The sequence below is a fragment of the Lytechinus pictus genome, chromosome 9 (assembly GCF_037042905.1).
Source record: "Lytechinus pictus isolate F3 Inbred chromosome 9, Lp3.0, whole genome shotgun sequence".
Lineage (NCBI taxonomy): Eukaryota > Metazoa > Echinodermata > Echinoidea > Temnopleuroida > Toxopneustidae > Lytechinus > Lytechinus pictus.
The window spans coordinates 22,825,535-22,847,900 of record NC_087253.1 but is presented as its reverse complement, the minus strand read 5'-3'; the positions used below and the strand labels follow the sequence as shown (position 1 = coordinate 22,847,900).

The 22,366-nt window shown below is 35.3% G+C and overlaps 1 protein-coding gene across 1 annotated transcript in view; it reads right to left on the bottom strand.

Annotated features, from left to right (window-relative positions):
* Nucleotides 1-963: 963 nt before the first annotated feature.
* LOC129268559 (adhesion G protein-coupled receptor L3-like) overlaps nt 964-22,366 on the bottom strand; it is a 36,361-nt gene continuing 14,958 nt past the window's right edge. Inside the window, exons 6-27 of the mRNA XM_064104414.1 lie at nt 21,949-21,984; nt 20,723-20,842; nt 15,924-15,961; nt 15,050-15,283; nt 14,471-14,633; nt 13,934-14,086; nt 12,895-12,952; nt 12,331-12,451; nt 11,343-11,416; nt 10,750-10,873; nt 9,884-9,987; nt 9,165-9,267; nt 7,568-7,724; nt 6,920-6,986; nt 6,266-6,332; nt 5,441-5,526; nt 4,838-4,964; nt 4,108-4,149; nt 3,295-3,393; nt 2,644-2,785; nt 2,176-2,291; nt 964-1,849 (exon numbers count right to left, since the gene is read on the bottom strand). Of these exons, the coding sequence (XP_063960484.1) occupies nt 1,784-1,849; nt 2,176-2,291; nt 2,644-2,785; nt 3,295-3,393; nt 4,108-4,149; nt 4,838-4,964; nt 5,441-5,526; nt 6,266-6,332; nt 6,920-6,986; nt 7,568-7,724; nt 9,165-9,267; nt 9,884-9,987; nt 10,750-10,873; nt 11,343-11,416; nt 12,331-12,451; nt 12,895-12,952; nt 13,934-14,086; nt 14,471-14,633; nt 15,050-15,283; nt 15,924-15,961; nt 20,723-20,842; nt 21,949-21,984 (2,297 nt within the window). The 3' untranslated portion in view covers nt 964-1,783. The remainder of the gene's footprint in view (nt 1,850-2,175; nt 2,292-2,643; nt 2,786-3,294; nt 3,394-4,107; nt 4,150-4,837; nt 4,965-5,440; nt 5,527-6,265; nt 6,333-6,919; nt 6,987-7,567; nt 7,725-9,164; nt 9,268-9,883; nt 9,988-10,749; nt 10,874-11,342; nt 11,417-12,330; nt 12,452-12,894; nt 12,953-13,933; nt 14,087-14,470; nt 14,634-15,049; nt 15,284-15,923; nt 15,962-20,722; nt 20,843-21,948; nt 21,985-22,366) is intronic.

Here is a 22,366-nt window from a genome sequence, read left to right as displayed (position 1 = left end):
GACTGAAACATATTGTTACGTGCCAAGTCAGCTACATAGGGATATATCATACAGTAAAAGAAACGGTCACCAGTCGTGCGTAGTCATTCATTAGTTACAAACAGCTTTATGAAACACCCACCTGGCCGTGGATGAACATCTATTATTACAGGGTGGGAGGGCTGAGTACTCACTACTCAGACCATTCACATTTTAAATAGGAGAAAATTGAACTATTGCACATTTCAGATAATTAAATTTAAAATAAATAGCAAGTGCGTGACGCCATCGCACAGTGGGCCAGAATGAGTTGAAAGTGCGCCAAAATTATATTCCGTGTTAGATTTTTACTTTAACATGTTGCTTATGGGTAATTTGGGCCGTAGAATCGACTGAACATAATTTAAAGCTGATATGACGTCACCTTGATACCAAATTTAGATTGGCTACTTAAAACCTATCTGTGAAAAGACAAATTACGCTAAACAATGTGTAGTACCGGTACATCAACTTTGTGTTATGTGCTACTTTAAGATGGACCAGAGTGAATAGTGGTTTATGCTTCTCACATGCCTAAAAGGTGTGTATGAGATGCCGAAAATAATTTTATGGCATCAAAATGATCATTAATTAGGTTTATAAAAATTAAAATAAAATCTGAAAAATATTAACCGTGCTTTATCAAGCTGTGTGGACTTATGTAAAACGCAGAGTATATATAACACCACGAACGTATCACTATGAGGAGGGTTTTTGGCTGAAATTATTCTACAAGTAAGTTTTATCTCTGGAAGAGTTGTGGGTATAGCCCTTATTTGCGTTAGCAACCTTTATTTTGTTTATATTATGCCCGGAATTCATGTCATTTTCATGGAATGGAAGGGGAATCGTCCTCGCCGTGCAAAAGCGAATGGCAATGTACACCCATACGGTGCGTTACGATGACTGCGCGGTATAAAAATGACCGTTTTTTAACAGGTTTTTGGGGTGTTGTGTCAAGTAAAATCGGCTCTAACATGAAAACGGGCAAAAACGGGCAGCTAAATATGATATCGACTTAAAGCTGAGACATCGGAGAAAATGATGCTTATAGAATTTAGACGGAAATCCACGGAAATCTAAACGTTTCTAATGTAAATGCAAAAAACATGGATTTTCAGCCTATTTCGAGGGAATAATCATCCTATAAACCTCCTGAAAGGTGTCTTTTATCTACTTTGAACCCTTTCACACGAAAAAAGAATATATCAGGATTATGTGGGAGTCATTTCAGATTCCTACATGAAAAACCTCCTGTGAAATGGCCTGTTTTTCAACTAGGTTGTCATATACGCGACATTTCGCAAAATGTCACATTTTACGATTTGAGGTAGGAAATTAACCACCTTTATGCAAATTCCGGAATGAAATATTTTGCTGAAGTATTCTTCAAAGTGTTATCTCTCAGCTGGGCATGACAAAAATTAAAAATCTGAAATTGCCCAAAATGACTTTTGGCGCACTTTTGTTTCGCCCCGGCCCACTGTGCATCGGTTCCATTATATGCATACCGACCAGGATGTGAAAATTAAACGAAACTTTAGAAAATATCACAACTTTCTTATTTTACAGTCGTCCGGTTGGCGCTGAAATCGTACCCCTTCCCACTAATATTTGACTTATCACGCAAGAGAAATTTTATTTGATTCTGACTTGGCACGCAAGAGCAAGCTAGACTCGTTCGTAAAGCCATGTGTATAGCTTTCAGACATATTTATGACCCCCACACCAATTTATGAAGGAGGTCCATGGTATGACGTCACAATCATTCAATGCGCATGGTGGGATGATCATAGGTAGGTGTGTTCGGTGGAATAAACTCGTCGGCTACCTAATGAATCAAGAAGAAAAGGAGAATCAAAGTGTTACTATCAAGTCATTAAGAACTAAGTAGACTACATTCTGGAACCAATAAATTTAATAATTTTGATTTAATAGACTAGAATTGATTGAAATTACACAATAAAAAATAACGACTACGTGAACACGAAAACAGTATGAATAATAATATTCATTTCAATGATAATGATAGCGATAACAGAAAAAGAATTATGTAAATAACAAATATTAATTATTAAACAAATTGTTTTAATTTCAATTTTCTTGTTCTTTTTGTCTCTTCCCCGGCTCCGTACACATCACGTGATGCAAACTTACCACTTCAGTTCGAATGGACACGGTACTGTCTGCAGGAATGTAGTTTGGTGTATGTACAAGGTTCTGACTGTAACCAGAATCTATACTACCAGTCTTTCTGGAGTGTAAAACGACTTCTGGAAGAAAGTAGAAGGAATAACAGTTTGGTTTACAGTACATCGATCATCATCACCCTTTACTTATTGGTACTTCTCCTCTTATTGCTATTTTTCTTTTTTTTTTCTTACAGGAAGACAGATTATAAGCGACCAGCAGCTAGTCTAAGCTCGAGAACGCAGGCACACGCCTTTGCTTTTCGCAATTCGCATAGGGCATAATGCAGAGTCTGAACTAGTGAGACTAGATTAACTATGTACTGTGGGGACCTCTTACTTGACACAGACGGAGAGTTTGGAGTCTAGTCTTCACTCTAGACCTCTTATTGGCTGAAATGTCAAATATGAGTCTGTGATTGCAGACTACTCTCACCTCTAGTGCTGTAAGGTGAATCGCTACGATCCATGAGCTCGATTTTGTCGATGGGCGTGTTCCTTGCTGCCGTGGTCGATGACCTCCGTCTTTTGATTTTATCAATTAGCTTCGAAGCAAACGTGGTTGATGTATCATTAGACTGCAATATTCAAAAGAAAGAAAAAACATTTTCACTCATACGACCCATTGACCATAATACTCCCTGGGTATTTCAAAGCTTGTTATTAGCGGGGAGGGGCCATTATGAGTTCCATGACATGTGTGGCAACTGTTCACAAGTGACGTCACATTTTTTGGGGGAAAAATTGTGTCTCTAGGATTCTTTGATGCATCTCTGTCAAATCTTCAATAACGTGCTTCACTACTTTCCTGCTTTTAGCAAACTCAACCTGTCATACTTTATCTCAGTGTTGACCCGTTGAACATCTAGGGGGAGGGGGCCTGGCTCCCCTGCACCCATTATTTTGCGCGTGTCAAGCCAAAAACATGTATGGGAAATGTTCCCGTTAGTAACTTTTTTTTCTCTCATCGAATATATTCTTTTGAGAAAACGTTACCCCCATCCACTTTGGTCAATTTAGGATCCACCCCTGATGTTGACCACCGCCCCCACCCTTCAAAAAGCCTGTATCTGTACCCCCTCTCTACCTGTGTCGAGTTGCCCGATGAGGGCGTAGGCACCGAACTCAACCCGTCACCTCTCCGCAATTTTCTTTTCTCGTCTTTTCTCCTCAGGGCAGCGCGTACCTGGATACAAAAACAACATCAAAACCAAAAACATTGAAATTCTCACAAATCAATTTAATATTGTTGATAGGTGACTTGGGGATGGGGGAGGGGGGGTCTGGAATGACTGTGTTATGAATTCGTCCAAGGAGGTGCACAGTAACTTCGATTTTCATTTTTGTTTTATAAGTTGGTTTCGATTTTTGTATCATTAGACCTATTACAATATCGATATCTGGTCTTATGAGTTATACATAAAACAGTCCTCTTAAAAACGCCTGTTCCGAGCACCTAACAAAATGGTATGCAGTATTACCATGCACTATCCTTCCATGGTTTTACTATTGTATATTATAAGAATATTTAAAAGTTACTAAAAGGCAAAATGTATCATCGACATTACAACATCATGCTTGTAAGTTACAAAAACATTTCTAATAAAAAGTTTTACTTATTCATAAATAAACTACCAATATTAGAACATAACATTCATCAATCATAGATACATATGTTTAAATTTTACCACCTGCTTGCACCATTTCGTAAACTTTTTTTATAAGCATTTAATGAGGAAACGACACCAATAATTGAATGAACCAAAATACGAATAAATAGATCACATTTCAACTGTAAACTATAATTTCGTGAATAAAACAGCCCAGGTAAAATCCATTTTTAAATTATTGTGACGTTTCGTTCAATTGCACTGGTCGACTTTGTAGTTCATTGACTTACCTCTGAGTTGAATGCACAATAGAGTAGAAAGATGAGAACACCCTTTAGAAGATAAGAATGAAAATATACTTTAACTCATAATTTTTACTGACGTTAAGGTCGACCTAATCAATAATCATGACAATGAACAAAAATTGATTAATTATATTTTCTACTAGTATGATTGATGTGTAACGTCATCATCATCATCACCAACCTCACTATAAAAATCAGTAATCACCACTCCTTTCACTTTTATCATCAAAATAATAATTATTATTATCGTCATTATCATCATCACAATCATCACCACCACCACAAACGCTACCCTCATCGTCATCATCATTGCAATCACCAACATTCTTTACCATCACCATCGTTATCATCATCATCATCATCATCACAACATAATCATTACCATCATCATCATTATCACGACGACCGTCATCATCAACGCCATCACCAACGTCATTATCATCATCATCATCATCATAACATAATCATCATCATCATTATCACCACGACCGCCATCATCATCACCACCATCAGTATCATCATCATCATCATCACCACCACCACCATAATCATCATCACCACCACTATCATCATCATCATCATCATCATCATCATCATCATCACCACCACCACCAGCACCATCATCACCACCATCATCTATATTATCTTTATCATCATCGTCGTAATCATCACCACCACCACCATCATAATCGTCATCACCATTAACGTCATTTACCTGAAGAGCAACTATAATAACGAAGAGGTAGGTGAAGATGAGGGTAGCCCTGCCGAGTGAGAGGAAACCAAATACCCATCCTAGACCAAGTATTGGGACCAAGATAAGAGCTCCTTTTACCCCAGCTCTGAAAGAAAAATCATTTGAAATTTTAAATTTTATTCTTTTCCGTTCACATAATACAACAAAATGCAATCATAGTATCATCACCATCGTCACACGTTTCTATTATAACATCATTAATGCGATCTTTCATTCCAACAGCGCTTGATAAATTCTTCTTCTTTTATTTATATTTTTTTTCTTCTTGTTCCTCGGTTTCAAAGAGCGCAGAAGATGGTTTCAAATCTATTGAGAAAAGAAGTTTAAATGATACTTTAGAAAACGTAAACACAATCATAGTAAAAAGTATTTCATAAAAAAAATATTTACAAATGAAGAAAAATAATTAAAAATATTAACAAATAATAAACAAATATTAGATATATACCGTAATTTTGGTTATAGTAAAAAAAAATTAGTTAAATCAATTTTCAGTTTCCAGAACATAAGATTTGCTCCCCAAAACATACGTAAAGATTATTTCCCCAAACTTATACTTACTTTATGTGATCATAATTATCTTTCTTGTGTACCGAAGCAGACTTAACGATGACCCGAACTACCATGATGAGAACAATCAAATTGACCTGTTTTTAGAAAAAAAGTCATTAAAAGACGCCTTGCTTTAAGATAACTTTCATTAAATATATTGCTTGGAGCATGGCTACCATTTATGCATAGGCCCCTAATGTTAAAGGCCCTTTTTTGTGAGTAAATTTGTTTGTATTTTACCCCCCCCCCCCTTATGTTACATCCTGGATCCGCCGGAGTTGAAGTCATTCTTATAATGATGTTCTTGGCTTTTATCAGCCGCATTAACTCTTTCATTGGGGACCATGAGTAACCAAAATACATAAAGACATTTTTATATATTTATATGTATATATAATCATTATGGTTCTAGAGTAAGTTAGGCGCATAAACGATCCAACCGTTACATCGGCGTTAAAACCGGTTGCTCTCAGAAAATGAGTGCAGCACATTAAAAAAAAATACTTTCCTTCATTGACTGAATAGTCGCATGCAATGTCACCAACAATAAAAAAGAAGACAGACAAATACCAAATACTGCGAGACTCGAACTCATCTTACATGGTAGTCCATGTCGCTACAAGCTTCTGATAAGAGTCCTACGGTTTTTAGACATTAATAACTATTGATCAGTAGCGCTGGGCTCGATCTCCAGTCGCTCCCAGTCGAGTTTTGTTGTTTTTGTTTTTATGTTGGGGAGGGGGGGGGGTGGGTAAAGCACCATCTTGGGTCTGTGGCACAACCACTGATAAAAAATATCTGCTCCTGATTAGGTCTAATATGTTTTATACTCACACTTATAACCACGATAACGGGGGCAGCAAAGGACCATATGAGACCGTCCTGAATAGTTAGCCAGCACCTACAAATTCATTTAAAGATAAATTCAATTCAATTCAAATAAACATTTATTTTCTTCCATTTTACAAATTCATACAAGAATCAGTTTGTCATTAAGAATATAAATATGTAGGGCCTACATGTTAGGTTTATAGAAGAAGGCGTATACCATAAAAAAGACATAAATACAATATACAGTAAACATAAATACAACACAGTCAAATGCAAGTATTGGTAACAATCTCAAAAGGAGTTCAAACAGAATCCAATAAAATGATCACCAATTAAGTCTTTGTATGCATAAGTCATTTGAATAATATAATTTGTGCCAAATGGTTCGAGTAGAAAATGTGGAATTGCTGAAAAATACGAAATATAAGCATGGAATTCTAGTCAGGTGTCGGCCCTTGTTTTAAACAGTATATACAATGTCCCCCATCAGTGTTGGAAATCGTCAGTGTAAATTTTTCTTTTTAGATTTCATGATTTCACAAGGTTTGGCCTGTGTTAATGTAAGCCAACAGATTTATATCTATGATATGTTGACAATTAACCATGGTTTTAAAGCTTGTTTATATGATAGTAAACATAAAGATTAAATGTTCTTACTGTCCTTCGACACCGTATATTTTCCACTTTGTCCAGGCACTGATAACAACGATAGGTATAGGGGTACCTTCACAGAGAAATAATGATAATAAAAATATGTTATTGACTTCTAAAAATAGAATGATAAGTCTCAAAGCAATCAGTCAATTTTTTATTGTTGTTTTCAAGTGATTCAAAAGTGATTAAGAATCTTGATTATGCTATCAAAAGGATCAAATGAAAGCAATTAAACAGAGAATGAAATACGAGCTTTAAAGTGACAAAAAGAATACCAAATAAAAGTTGAATTGTTACTACTATTTTTTAAACTTGTCACCACTCACTCGCTCTGTCCGCAATTCTTCCGAATCACCCTTTTCTATCTCATCTCTACCACCACTCAATTTCTCGTCAGCGTACCCCCCCCCCCTCCCACGGAAAAGAAAATAAACATTTGGGAAAAGCTACAGGTATTAACAATTTGAGTCCTCCCGTCCCCACCCCTATTTTCTCTAGCGTTATAAAGATTGATTGAAGTGATGACATTTATTTTGTTTATTCCAGAATTTTGGTGAAAAGTGGGCTCTCCTATCACCCCCTCCTACTGGGTATTCTTGAATCCACCACTGGTTTCGACAATCATGACAAAAATTAAAGGCTAGTTCTTACCCCATCCTAGGAGAAGATAGTGCCTATATTTCAGAGACTTTCCCGTGGAGAACACCTGCACAATTTGAATGTAGAGGTTTACGCCTTCCAAAAGACTCCAGCAAAAGACACTTAGGTAGAAATAATGAAGACAGATCGCAATGGCCTTGCAGCTTATCTGTGGTAAGGTATGGTGAAAACAATATGCACAGACGGTAAAAAGGTAAATCGCAATTCAAATAACATATTAAAAAAATAAGTTATTGTGAATGGAAAAATAGAAGATATTAAATGATACAGCAAGAGTGAACATTAGGAGCTAGTGAGCTACAGTATATCAATTTTTACACTCTGGTAAAGCATCTGGCCCGTATTCTGAACTCTGGTTTAAATTAAACCCTGGTTTAAAGTTGTGGTTCCTAACAGTACACAGTCAAACATTAACTCATATGACACCCAAATTGTTCATAATTGTCTGGGAATGATAACTTGAAGGGGTGAGTGAAGTATGTGTGGTCTCTCATTATTGTGTTGTAAATACATAGTCTTAAAATATACGTTTTCAGATATCTATTAATACTAAAGAGAATAAATTGACCTATGATTGTATTTGTATAGAGATACTAAAATGTTTTGAGAGGAAAAGTAATTGTTTTGCTACTTGGTAACATAATTATTGCTGAATGAATGTATCAGCATGTTATCATTCAAGTGGGTCTATATTACTAGACTACACTAGCATTATGGGTCAGGAAACTGGCCAGGAATGAGTAGTTGTCTAATCGATATGGCGCTATTGGTTTGTATCCGTTTTAAGTATTTTTCTTCATTATGAAAGCAAAAGTAAACAAAATAGTAAACATAAGAAATATACAATATAAACAGAATTTTTTAACTTTTAGCTCCCCATAATTTTAGCACAGAGTTAGACCATGGTCTAAGTTAAACCTGACTTCAGAATACGGGCCGATGTATCTGTTTTTAAAAGAATGAACAAATATTATTGTCATCTTAATAGCGCGCTCTCTTTACTGCTCTTTATTAAGTTTAGAATCTAAGTGTTCCATTTTCAATTGGAATAAGGGTAAAGATATTAGTAAAGTGAACGATAATAAGAAATAAAGATAAGGATATGAATAGGTAAAGGGATGAGAATAGAAAATAAGGATAAAGACGAGGCTAAGGATAGGAATAAAGATAAGGATAAGAATAAATACGATGTTAAAGATAAGGGCAGAAAGAGGATGGGTATAAGAATAAAGATATGAAAGAAAATAAGGATAGCGATAAGGAGAATAATGCTAAGAAAAAAATACGAAAATAATTAGAATGAAGACGAGTATAATAATACATGGGAGTATACTCTTTACATTTGTCAGGAAATAAAATTCACATCAAGGACAAGAATGAGTATAAGGATAAGTATAAAATGATAAGGATAAAGATGAGGGTATAAGGATTCGTATAAGGAGGAGGAAAAGGATTAGGATAAACACAAATATAAGGACGCATATATGTATGGCAACTCAAGGTAAGTCCTTTTCATTTCTCTGGATAGACAAATTAAATATAAGGCATTGATATAATTTTCTTGCTCTTGATTTACGTGAAGATTTACCTTATGTCTGCTGGCAGCATCTAGAGACAGGAACAAACCTTGAGCAATGGTGAGGGCAGTGACTAGATTCTTATGAATTTTCACTCGATCAGACTTCAGCGAGCTTCAGAGAAATCAAACCAAATTGAAAAAAAGTGGCATTAGAGGATCATTCAAATAAGGGAGATAATTGGCAAAACTTATTTCAGTTAATCATATGCTTAAACGCATTAGTGAACCCTTGTAATTTTCTTTTGCTATATATGTTAAGAAAAGTATCATCATTTGATTTTTATGCACGACTAAAGTATAGTTTCACTCTGTAAGAAGTTTAGCTGTATCAGATTGGAAGCATTTGTTAAAGAAGCAATTTGGCACCTTTCTAAAGGTACAACGTTGTCCATAATTAAAGGCCTACAGGTGTGTTTCAAGAACGGAGAGGTGCAAAGGTGCACCCTTGGAAGTCGCTCCCAGTTTAAGGTTTTGGCTTGCATCTTCTTATGGTGCAAAGTTGTCGATTTTATAGAAAGTTAGCGCTTCCATAAATATACATAACAAGTTCATTTTATCTTATTATTTTGGGGACTTAATTAAGCTAGCATAAAAAAGTATTTAAAAAATAATTAGCGACGTTATTCACTTAAGTTGCTTACCATTTATTGACTTAATCTTTGACTTATCATTTTTATTAAAACTATCGTCAGAGTTAATCTTTATCTCACTAACTTAAACTAACTTACGTGAGCATATTGAGTATGAGAATGGTTAGAAGAAGACACGCAATTGAGATTCCAGAACCTATATACGTAATAAGGTTAAGTGCAAGCTCATCCTTCGCAGAGGTCTGTACAGAAAAGAAAGAATTTTTAACAAATAATTCGTAATTGCTTTACCAAGCCACGTTTTTATCATGATCGCTGTCTACATGTAATCTCAAAATGTCTACAATGATAAGTCCGTATGTGTTTTATAATCTATAATTTTTATTTTCTTGAAACTTTATTTTTCCTTTTATCATAATCATCTTACGTAGTATTTTCTTATCTTTAATAATGAATTTACCTCAAGTGGTTTCAAATACTCTTTTCATTTTTCCACATTTCCTTAACCCTTCTTCCCCTTGTTTCGTGTAGGCCCATTTATCTAATTTCATTATATTTATGAAAATTTATCATATAGGCCTATGTTATACATTGGTGGAATACACTTTTATTATTGAAAGATTATTAATATGTATCTTGATTCTGGTAGGCCTTGTTGTCTTAATTTGTTTAGTTTGATCTTGTTCACGTTATTTTAGATCTTTTTTTTTATCGTCTGGTATCGTAATAATCTCACCAAGATATCTCGCCAAGTCTACATATAAAATGTTGCTTGTCAACATAGCGAGACAAGTTATCTCGCCGAGTCGACATATAAAATGTTGTATCTCAACATAGCGAGATAAGTTATGTCGCCAAGTCGCCATACAACGCTTTATATGTTGACATGGCAAGATAAATTATCGAATCAGGTTGACATACAACGTTTTGTATGTCGACATAGGAAGATAAATCATTTCGCCATCTCGACAATTCGATGGCAATTTAAAGATTCCGTATGTTACCTCCACAGGCCAGACTTGCAGCAGCACTCCAAAATGTGTGGTATGGTTGCAGGCGCATTGCGTGAATCCCCTCGTTGCGTTCACAACCTCACATCCGTAGTCGTTCCATTCTCCTTCCCCTTCGCTGCAAGTTTCATTTTAAAAAGATAACAATTTAACATCATCTCCCCTTCTAAAAACATCTTAAAGCATTTCTCTTTTTACAGTTTTTTCCCCATTTATTGATCAAATGATCGTCAAAATATCCTGCCAAACAAACGTAGTAGGTGTCAACAGTGACGCCCTCTACGCTCGTAGTTGTCCTGTATTTTTTGTATACAGTACTGTATTGCAGTTACACATGTGTTCATCGCCCCTTGAAGATCGCCTGTCTAATTAAAAAAAAAACAGATTTCTCCATGCTACCTCGTGTTTCGAGCTCTGCTTTCTTGTGGATTTCCCTTACCCTTCACCAAAGTTATTTTAAACATTGTGTCAATAATACATCTGTAATTGTTCTAATGTTCATGAATGTGTTGTGACAACAACATCAGCACTAACACCGGACTTGATATATCAAATATTCGAATCAGTATAATTTTATTTTGACTTACACCGTTGAATCCCAGAAGTTACAGGAGACATTTCCCAATTCATAATCTGACTGATCAGCTGGCAGAAGATGAGACTAAAGTAGAAAATATGAGATAAACCAAAAAAGTTCACTTTCATTTAGTCATTTAGTAATATTTGAAAAGGAAGCAACCAAGAGGCTTAACTCTTCTTCATTAACATCTTTATATGAGTCTGGGAGCACGATTCTGTTAAATCCCTCCTCCCCCGAACGCAGGTTTGGTTCCCCTTAAAGTCGCTACAGTCGCATACCTTATTGCTGACGGAATAAACCATTGTTCTCCCGGGTGTTCCCCTACGTCGATTTCCCCTACACAGCTGAGTGAAAAGGTGTAATTTTGCGCCGCTCAAATGCAAGTCTTGGAGCACCTCTAGGGTGCAACTTTTCACCCTAAAATGCTCTTTGCCTCTTCAAGAGCGCATTTGCTACATTTTGCACAATTCTGCACCCCTATTTGGTGCAGAGTTGTACACGTTGGGAAAGGTGCAAAATTGCAGCTTCTGAATGCAACAGTCTATGCGCCCTAAAAGATGCAAAGTTATACCTTTAGGGTACGAATACGAACAAAGAGGTGCATTTTTGTACAAAATCTTACTAAGGGTGCAAGATTGTACCCCAAGAGGTGCCGGTAGTGTTGCATTTAGGATGCAAACTTGATTTTGGGGGGGCTTTTGAGCAGGTTATGACAATAATGATGACGATGATGACATAGATAACAATGCCAATATTATTAATGATAATTGTAATAATAATTAAATTCAATGAAATGTTCTCTTTCTTCGCATAAAAACATGCACAATAATAATATACAAATAAAAAACAAGTTTGCAGTTTACATTCAACAAAACAAGAATAAAAGTAAAATAATAACTATAGTAATAATAATAATGATAATAATTACAATAATAATAATATCGCATTTATCACGTTTGTAAGTGAAAGGAAGGATGGTGTAATTAGGAACTTACAATATGATTCTCGAGAATGAATTCGACAGGGACTGATGTCACATTATCATTAACTGCAACTGTTATTGAGACTACAGGTCCAGCTGGCCGATGTGACGTGTCAGTTGACTGATTGTGATGGCTATAGAGAATGCATAATAGAATTACGAAATACAGAACTCAAAATATTCAATATATATTTATAATGCCTTTTTTTATTAAGAAAACACAATCAAATGATAAACTGAAACTGACATCACTTATTTTCAATCCGCATTTTTAGATTTTTCATAATTCATGATAAGTTGAGAAATATACAATAAAAGTAAGTAATCGAAATAAAAACAAGAAATGTGTCATTTGATAAAATTTTGTTTTCAATTTCAAGTAGAGCTTTCGTTTCTCACTCCTGACGCAAATTCTTCTGATGAGGGGTAATCAGCTTACTGCGCATGAACAAATTGGAGAGCGCGGCGTTCAGGAAGAGCAGATTCCATGTTCTGGCTAGTACTGATTGTGAGATCGAAAAGTCCCTATTCATATCAGAGTGCACAGTATAATGAAAGAAGGGAAAATAAGACTTACTCTACAATGAAGTGTCCTCGTTTATATACCACCACTGAGACTCCTATGGTATCTTCCTCTACAAATAAAAATTGAAATATTTTTTTTCATAAGATTTAAAAGAATAACGAATCACACAACAGGAGAGTATGGAATGACATATTTTCGAATAGACATCGGATCTAATTCTATCTTTATTTTCAAAATCGTATTTTATGTATCGCCGAAGGTTCATTATAATAATAATAATAATAATATAGGGTATTTATATTGCGCACATATCCACCTTGTTAGGTGCTCAAGGCGCTCCTATATTACCCGGCTAAGCTAGGCGTTCATAGCGCACACAGCTTTTTAAGGAATTACTTCCTACCGGTACCCATTTACCTCACCTGGGTTGAGTGCAGCACATTGTGGATCAGTTTCTTGCCGAAGGAAATTACGCCATGGCTGGGATTCGAACCCACGACCCTCTGTTTCAAAGTCCGAAGACTAATCCACTGGGCCACAACGCTCCACGTTGTTTTCAGAAAATAATCAGAAATTTCAGAAAATAATCATTTTCTGAAATACACATTTATTTCGATCAAACTTGAGGGGTTTAACAATTTTTTCAATATGAACTATACTAAAAAGTAAGTCATCATACAGAATAACAATGAATATATGCAAAGATTATCGTATGATCTTAAAAAACAGTTGTATTCTTTGCCTGCTACATCTTTAGACAGACATCTATTGCTTTTTACACAGTATGGTGTCGGCAAATAATAATCTACTTTCAATCGAATCTGTACACCGTTCGAACCTATTACGTTATGTCCTATGAGATATCATCGGTCAATTTGGGATTGACCTTATGTAAAGTCACTTCATAATCTTATGGCGCCCTCACTCAGAGGATAAAGGAATACTCGTAATGGAGTTGTCAGAAATGTGCCAGCTGCAGATCACCAATTAACACACACAGGGCCAAGGCTCTTGTATCTAAGGTGGCGTCAATGCATAAGGTCTACTGGTTTCTTTTGTGCCAGAGCGGAATAAATGTTTCTTCACGAACCTGTAAGATGAAGGCCACTGACGCCATCGGGAGGGATGATGACCACCTGGACGGCATCGGACTCATCGTCGCTGTCATTGACATCGTCGTTGTCTTCAATCACCTGCACGTAGCCAGTGAAATTACTGCCTTTTTGTACCGAGGCATACACATCTGTAGTTTAAAGACAGTGCATGGGATGATTTCGTAAAAATGTATGATTAAACATGGAGACACACAAATACCCATTTCAAACTCCTCCCACCTTTCACAAAGTACAAGACTATTGATTGTTGATGTCGACTACGTGATGATCTTGCCTGTGAAAGTTGGTCCCTATATCAATGTGTTTTAATATTGTCATTTCTGTTCCCCCTCCATTATCTTTAATTATTTTTTCTTGTGTAAATAGGAAACAACTTAACTTTTTTAATATTATCCCTTTATGAACCTTAATCTTTGTTAATTGTGATTGGCTGCTGAGCCCGGTTACCATGGCAGTTTTCATCATTGCAAAGTTACAATAGTTGTAAGTCTTTTATGAAACAGACTCCTTACCGACATGAGCCGTAGAGATGTTCACTGATTCACCGATGTTCAGGTCAGAGGTCAAATCTTGAGCTAGATGACTGCAGGCGTCTGCAAAGATAGATGCTGCATCCGTCTCTCCTAGAGCTAACAGATCAACCTCAAACACGTTGTTACAGACATCGAAGAACTCCTTCAAACACAAAATAAGATAAATATGATTACAAGATGTTATTTTCCATTCTTAACAAGATTTCAGAAAAAAAAACGCTACTTGACAAAAAAAAGATTGAACCCCTAAAAGTAAGGAATAAATAAATGAATAAATATATAAATCAGTAAATAGAAGAAATTATGAATGAATGAATAAATATATGAGATTTCTAAAAATACAGCTAATTAATAAATGAAAGAAAACCCATAAAAAGAACAAAAGCTATAATATATGCTACGAAGATTAAGTGGAGAGGGGAGGAATAGGGCGTGGGGGTGGGGGAAGGGAGGGAGAGACACACACACACATACACCCTCACACACACACCCTCACACACACACACGTAGAGACAGGGAGAGGGATAGGGTGAAGAGAATTTAGAATAAAGATCACACCTTAGCATATTCCAACTTCTGTTCTTCGTTTAGATCATCCGGTATCTCGTCATTCGATGCGAGCCATTTCTCCAGACCGGTCACAAACACCGGTGATTTGAAGTATGAAGTATCCAGAGTCAGGTCTACTACATGGGACACGTTGCCTTCTACTTCAGGTGGTGAGTCCGTTACGACTGGGACCGAAGTGCTTCTAGGAGAGACATCAGATAGGCGATCTGTCGTAGCAGGTACCTATACCAAAGGGATAAACACCATCCGTCAGTGTTTTTGTTTCTTTCTGTGTGTACACTGGCAACCGAGGACTTATATATGAAACCTTACATTTAAAACGAGGACACACCTTAAATCGAAGACGATCTCGATTCGAGGACTATTGCAAATGGCCGCAAATTATAAAGAGGTTTACCTTCAGTTAAAACGTCCTCGTTTTGTAATGGTATAAGACGTCCACGGATATTAACATTTCATTTTTTATCTTTAGTTGGCCAGATTCCAATTGACGCAAAAGTTACCTACTCCCGAAATTGGTATAATTCTTATTTTTATCGTTAGCATAATGAAAGTATTTCCTTTTTTTTTTTACAATATTATATTTATCGAAAATATTGATGGCCATGGAGATCGTTGATATTGTTATGTTTATCATGGTAACAAAATGATGATGATCGCGATGATAACGATGATTAGTATGATTATGTTATCATTAGTGTCAATATTTCATCATTTATAATATATTGATTAACCTTACTATTATTATTTCATTATCATATTTACTAGGTCCCCGTTTATCCTCTATTTATGAAAATTGTTTCGTAAACATAAAAATTTGACTTGATTAGGCTAGTATAATTAAAAATTCTAAAAATGTTACCTGTGGGTTCTCACACTGTCCGCTGCATGGTGTACTAACTGAAATGAAATTAGAATAAAAATTTTAAATAATTTCAAGTCAATTTAACGCAGTCTCTCTGCAAAAAATCTATATAATATACCACATTACATGATTAATAATAGCTATAATAATTGATACTATTTACCACGGTGATTTATGTTATTAAAGTGACGATATATCAAAATTTGGCAGAAGTGAGATGATTTGTTTATTTACATATTTTGTCAGATTTTCGTGCGAATTAAGGAAGCATTAATGTGCCATCTTATCTACATGCATCATTCAATTTATTCATTTGGCTGCAAGGTGTATGTCGTAAAGAGCCTGTGCTGAGATCGTATGGGAATCGTATCACTGCCTTGCGGCCCCGTCAGCCTCTGCGCATAAATCGAACGATATCGTACATACATTGCATCAATTTTGTGTAGAGGCTGTGCGTTGATCCATCATTGGCACTGCGATTTACGTACGTTTTGTGTGCATGCCTCTGTGTCCTAGGCAAATCGTACGATCACTGTACGATCATCGCGGTTTACCTACAGTACCCATGCGATGATTGTACTATGCATGCCGGCTACAGGCATAGGATTTTGGAAAATTTATCAAACTCAAAACTTAACATAGTCGTAAAGGTTGCGATGGTCAATGCACATTTGCCTCTTAAAAAAATAATAAAACAAAGAAGTCACAAGGCATGTTCGATATTACATAAAATATATTTTAAATCAACAATTTCTACATGCAAATAAATTAATATACAATAGAGAAAATAAATAATTGAATACATAAAGGTTAAAAAATAAATCGATCGATCAATCAGGGAGTAATTATAAAATTACGAAACGAATTTTACAAGAAATGCAAATGAAATAATTATAAAAAAAATCATAAATGAATGCATAAACGTACCGATCAATAAAATAAATTATTAAATGCTTCGATAAAAAATGAAAATGAAAAGAAATCAATTAACCAGTGAATGAATGTGTAAGTATACTAAATGAATTGTAAAAGAGAAATATAAATGAATGAATAGATATATAAAAAAGGAATCGTTGGATATATAAACATACCAATCAATCGATAAACGAATCAGTCAATAGGTTGATAAAGAATTATTATTAGAATGAATTTATTAAAGAAATTAAAATGATTGAAGACACTCATCATCATCCCTGGTTGTTGAATGACTGAATTGCCTGAATTAATTTTGCACAGTCTGAAAATTGACGATGAAGGCTATGGAATATCCAAAATGCATAGAACATGAAAAGTGTAGAAGAACCAAGATTGCTGCTTTCTTGCAGGCAGACACGTACGCTTGTCCCGCTTGTGCTGGATTTGGCAATTTTCCTTTGAATTTATTTTGTGCAGACCTCAGCAAGATGGCGCACAGCGGCACAACTCGGCACATCGTGTATGCCTTCTATACGTATTTCAATTTCTATAGTAAACGTGCACAACGCCGCTTTAGCGACAGTTAGTGATCGTTGTTTCTTTATGGTGAGTGTCATAGTAATACAAATCATTAAGTTGAAATATAAAAGGAAAATGAAATGCAAAAGCATATAAAAATATCTAATTCAAGCAGTGCAATTGCAATTTTAAAGATAACGAATGCAATATAGTTATTTGGATTGCCAGCATAACTTTAATATTTCATGCCCCCTCTGTAATGATTTACCAGGTTCAGATTGAACTGTGAAGTGCTTTTGTTGACACTTTTGAATTGCAATTGCTGCGACCTTGTCTCTTGCAATCCGCATTAAAGAATTGGCTTTAGTGAATGAAAAAGAGAAAGAAGAGAAGATGACAGACACCACCAACGATGGAAAGGGCTGGGATATCATGAGTCGGAAATAGAGGTCCCCGTGCATCATCGGAGAACATTTTTTTTTGCCAAGGATCGTTTCAACAGAAGTGTCAAACATGTATTAAAAGGATGTTCCAGGCTGGGAATAATATATGATTCAAACGGATGAAACAAAATCAGATAAACCAAACATTGAAAATTTGATCAAAATCGGGCCAGGAATAACAAAGTTATGGCATTTTAAAGATTTGCTTCATTCAGGTGAAACAGTTCTCGGCATGTCTCGTGAATATTTATAGAGCATACTGATGATGTCATATTCCCAGTTATTCTTTTGTATTTTATTATATGAAATTAGGCTTATTTAAATTTTTACCTTCCGAGAGCTAAAAGAGTGGATTGACAGTCATTGACTACTGATTTAGTAAATTAGATATTCACCGACGAAAATTAATTCATTATAAGGGAGGCGTATCATTCACACATGTATGAAATTATAAAACAATTATGATTTCACGTAATGAAATAAGAAAAACCGAAAGTGGGGATGTGACATCATCAGCCAACGTAATGAATATTCATGATGACGTACATGCATATATAACTCTTTTCACAATATATTGCTAAAGTTTTAAGTTCAATAACTTCGCTATTTGTTATCAGATTTTGATGAAATTTTCAGCATTTTGCTCTGTGAATTTTACTCGATTTTGATATAGATATTATCAGCCCGGAGTACCCCTTTAACTGAGCAGGTCAGGCTATTAAAATATATTGGTTGTTCTCCGATACTGCACGCGGATTTGCCATTTCCGACTCGACCTTTGAACCCAAATAATCATTCAAACCAACAATAACAAGGTCCTCATTGCCAAGACTGACAAGCTACAAGGTGATGACAAACGGCTGTCAGTGTGGATAAATTAAAGGACAAGTCCATCCCAACAAAAAGTTGATTTCAATAAAAAGAGAAAAATCCAACAAGCACAACACTGAAGATTTCATCAAAATCGAATGTAAAATAAGAAAGCTATAACATTTTAAAGTTTCGCTTAATTAAAAAAAATAGTTAAATGCACATCCCAGTCGGTATGCAAATGAGGGAAGTGATGGCATCACTCACTCACTATTTCTTTTGTATCTTATCATATGAAATATGAAGTATTCTAATTTTCTCCTCATTGTCCTGTGAAACAAAGTTTACTTTGCCCTGAACGTTTGAAACTACTATTGTTTAACATTTTATGGTTCAGTCAATTTGGTCCTCATGGTCAAATCTGAAAAAATTGAAATATTTTATAATTCAAACAATTAAAAAAACAAAAGAAATAGTGAGTGAGGGACATCATCGATTATTTCATTTGCATGTGACTAAATTGTGAAAAAATGAGCGAAACTTTAAAATGTCGTAACTTTCTTACTTTTCATCCAATTTTGATGAAATTTTCAGCATTATGCTTCTTTGATTTTTCTCTATTGATTCAAATCAACATTTTTCTGAGGTAGACTTGACATTTAAGGAAAATGAAAGACGATCCATGTATAAGAACCGGAAATGACGTCAGACAAAGACACCACCTACATTTATTGTCTATTCCATCCAAAACGACTGATGAAACCCAATGGCTGGATGGCCCCATGAAATACGTGGAATATACCGAAAGAAATCTTTAATTATCTGTGTACCGTCAGGCTCAACAGTTCGATGGAGTTCTGTTGTTACTTCTAGACTCGAAGTAGGCTCCAAAGTGGGTGGGAAAGTTGTATCATTCCTGATATTTTCAAATCGAGGATTAAATGATCCGCCATTACCCTGCTCTGTCGAATTTTCGTTACAAAAACCATCCTCCTCCGCGTCCCCCTCGTCCCCCTGTTCATCTCGTTTCTTTCTTCTCAAATAACAATTGAGGCGTCTGAATGGAAAGGCTTGACAAAATAATATTCACCAATTAGATCGTGACTAAGTTTATGTATAATACGGGGACAGGGTGCTGTGTTGATTAGTGTACGTATAGACCACTCCGGTCATTTTACTGCTGCGTTAAAAGTTTGCCTGGTTCGACACCTATTTGATATATTACAAAACCTTTGGTTGTTACGTTAACACTCTGTGGTGTAATGTTCAACCTCTAAGGTGTTATTTTAACAACTCAAGGCATACAAGGCGTGGTTCTCCAGGAACACCAATTGGTGTCGGGTTTAACATTTCACAATCTTTTAACAGTGCATCATGTTGTAATAAAAACACAATTGAATATAGATGGCGTCAACTCTTTGCAGATGTTGCTGCCCTCTACGTTCCGTGTAAAAAAAAACTCACTGGAGACTGATAAAGTTCTTTATTCATCTATCTAGTTTTGATGAACTTTGTTTTTATTGCTCAACTGGTCTTTTGCAATTTTATCACTGTTGAGTAGCCACCATATTCACCTAATAGAGCAAATTGGGAAGCACTTTGTAACCGGAAAGAAAAGGTGCTTTACTAAATTAATAATTGATAATTATTTCTATCTGATGATGATAGTTGCGTCTCAAGTATAGTTTACACGATGAATTTAGAAATATGAACATGCAAGCACTTAATTTCAGTGATAAAACGCAGTGCTTTTTGCTAAAGCTAAAAGTAAACAGAAGAAATATGAGAGCAAATCAAAGTAATTACTAGTGTTTAGCGTTTAAGTAAAAGTATTTCAGCAGACATGTATTTTTTAAAATAGAAATCGATATAATATGTGTCGACTTTTGTTTTGTGTATGGGCGAAAATTGAACTCAAAAGTATATATAGTCGAACATAATTATCAGGCAAGCACTTAATTTCAGAAGTAAAACGCAGTATTTTGTGCAATGTTAGCTGAAATAAAACAAAACGAACGATGATGATGAAAAGCAATAACATATTTTTTAGTGTAATATAGAGTGGTTTCAGCAGCCATGAGTTTCATTAAACGAGAAATTGATACATACTACCAATCGATTTTCTTGTAGGATTTGTGAAGAAGGTCGGTACAGTTGTAGACCTTTTCAATGGTCCATGTACTGTTTTTCGTCGCATTCGATGAAGATATCTGAGCAGCCTAGATTTACCTGTCCAATAATTAATCCACTCGGTATTAATAAATTAATTTCAATTGTTATTAACGAACAAAATTGGGAAATGAGTACTTCCTCACTGAGGAAATTATAAATCTACCGAATGAACTTAATTAAGAACACGCGTAAAAAGGAGCTATGTCTTAAAGGGAAAGATCAACCTGGGTTTTGATAAAAACTGAAAAAATTGAGAAAATTATGAATGAAAGTCGGACAAAAAGCATCTCATAATAACAGGGATACGAATTTTCTAGGTTTTAATTTCGTGACGTCGCATGCATAAAGCCGTCTCATATTAAGTTTTTTTTAATGGCATTAAACATCAAGCATCGTCAAAATAAAAGAAAGAATGTCGCATAAAACAGACATGCACTACACATGTACCACTAGCGAGTCATTCTTCTTATAATACAAAATACATCCCCGTTTCTTGAAAGATATCCGTTCCATAGTATATTTTAAAAAAAATACGATGCTTACTAGCCAATATATATATATATATTATAATCGTTACCATTGGAACAACCTGAGGAACTCCCTTCATAGCGAACACTGTGGAGTTGATTGGTGCACATAGAGTATTACACCAGTCATTTAACTCCGGTGTTAAGTTTTAGTGTTGGTTCATCACCTATGCGTGTTATTTCAACACCTTTGGTTGTTATTTTTACACACTTTGGTGTTACGTTCAACCTCTATATACTGACATATAGGGTGTAATTTTAACTTATCAGGATGTGTTCATTTAGTGACACCAACCACTGTCAGTTTTAACATCCAAGTTTTTATGGTATTAATAAACGGGATCCCAATTTGAATGTTAAACACGAACTGTATTGGATTACTATTATCTGTACTATTAACAATTGTTTCCATGTTTTTTCTTTAATTCAAGATTTCCATATTGCACCATTGATACTGATTACTATTATTTAGATGTTATCCAAGAACTATTGCCTTTATTAGCTTATCTAATTTGAAGGTAGGGGAGAAAACTAATGAATACAATTGTTGAATTTAATTGTACGAATGTGCAAGGTTGCAACATCAGCGCGCAAAGGGTTAAGGGCAGGATTTATTGATGGAGTGACTAAACTTACCCGTGACGTCAGTGCCTGGCGCTGAACTGGTTACGTCTGCAGATGATATAAGGGTTATCATGATAAATTCGAGATAGTAAAACGTTTTATCTTTGCTTCAATCAAAACAAATCAATGAAATACTGTAGTGTTATGTAAATGTATAGTTCAAATTTATAGAGACATGTGTTTTTGGTTAATGATGATGTTGGTGATAATGGCGAAGATTATGATGATGATCATCATGATCATCATCATTATGATAGGTCGAATGATGACCATGATGATGGAAGATGGTGGTGATGACGATGATGATGGTGGTGATGACGATGATGATGATGGTGGTGGTGGTGATGGTGATAAGAAGGAGCAGGGGGAGGATTTTGGCGATGATGGTGATAATGTTGATAATGATGATCATAGATTATGATGGCAAGAT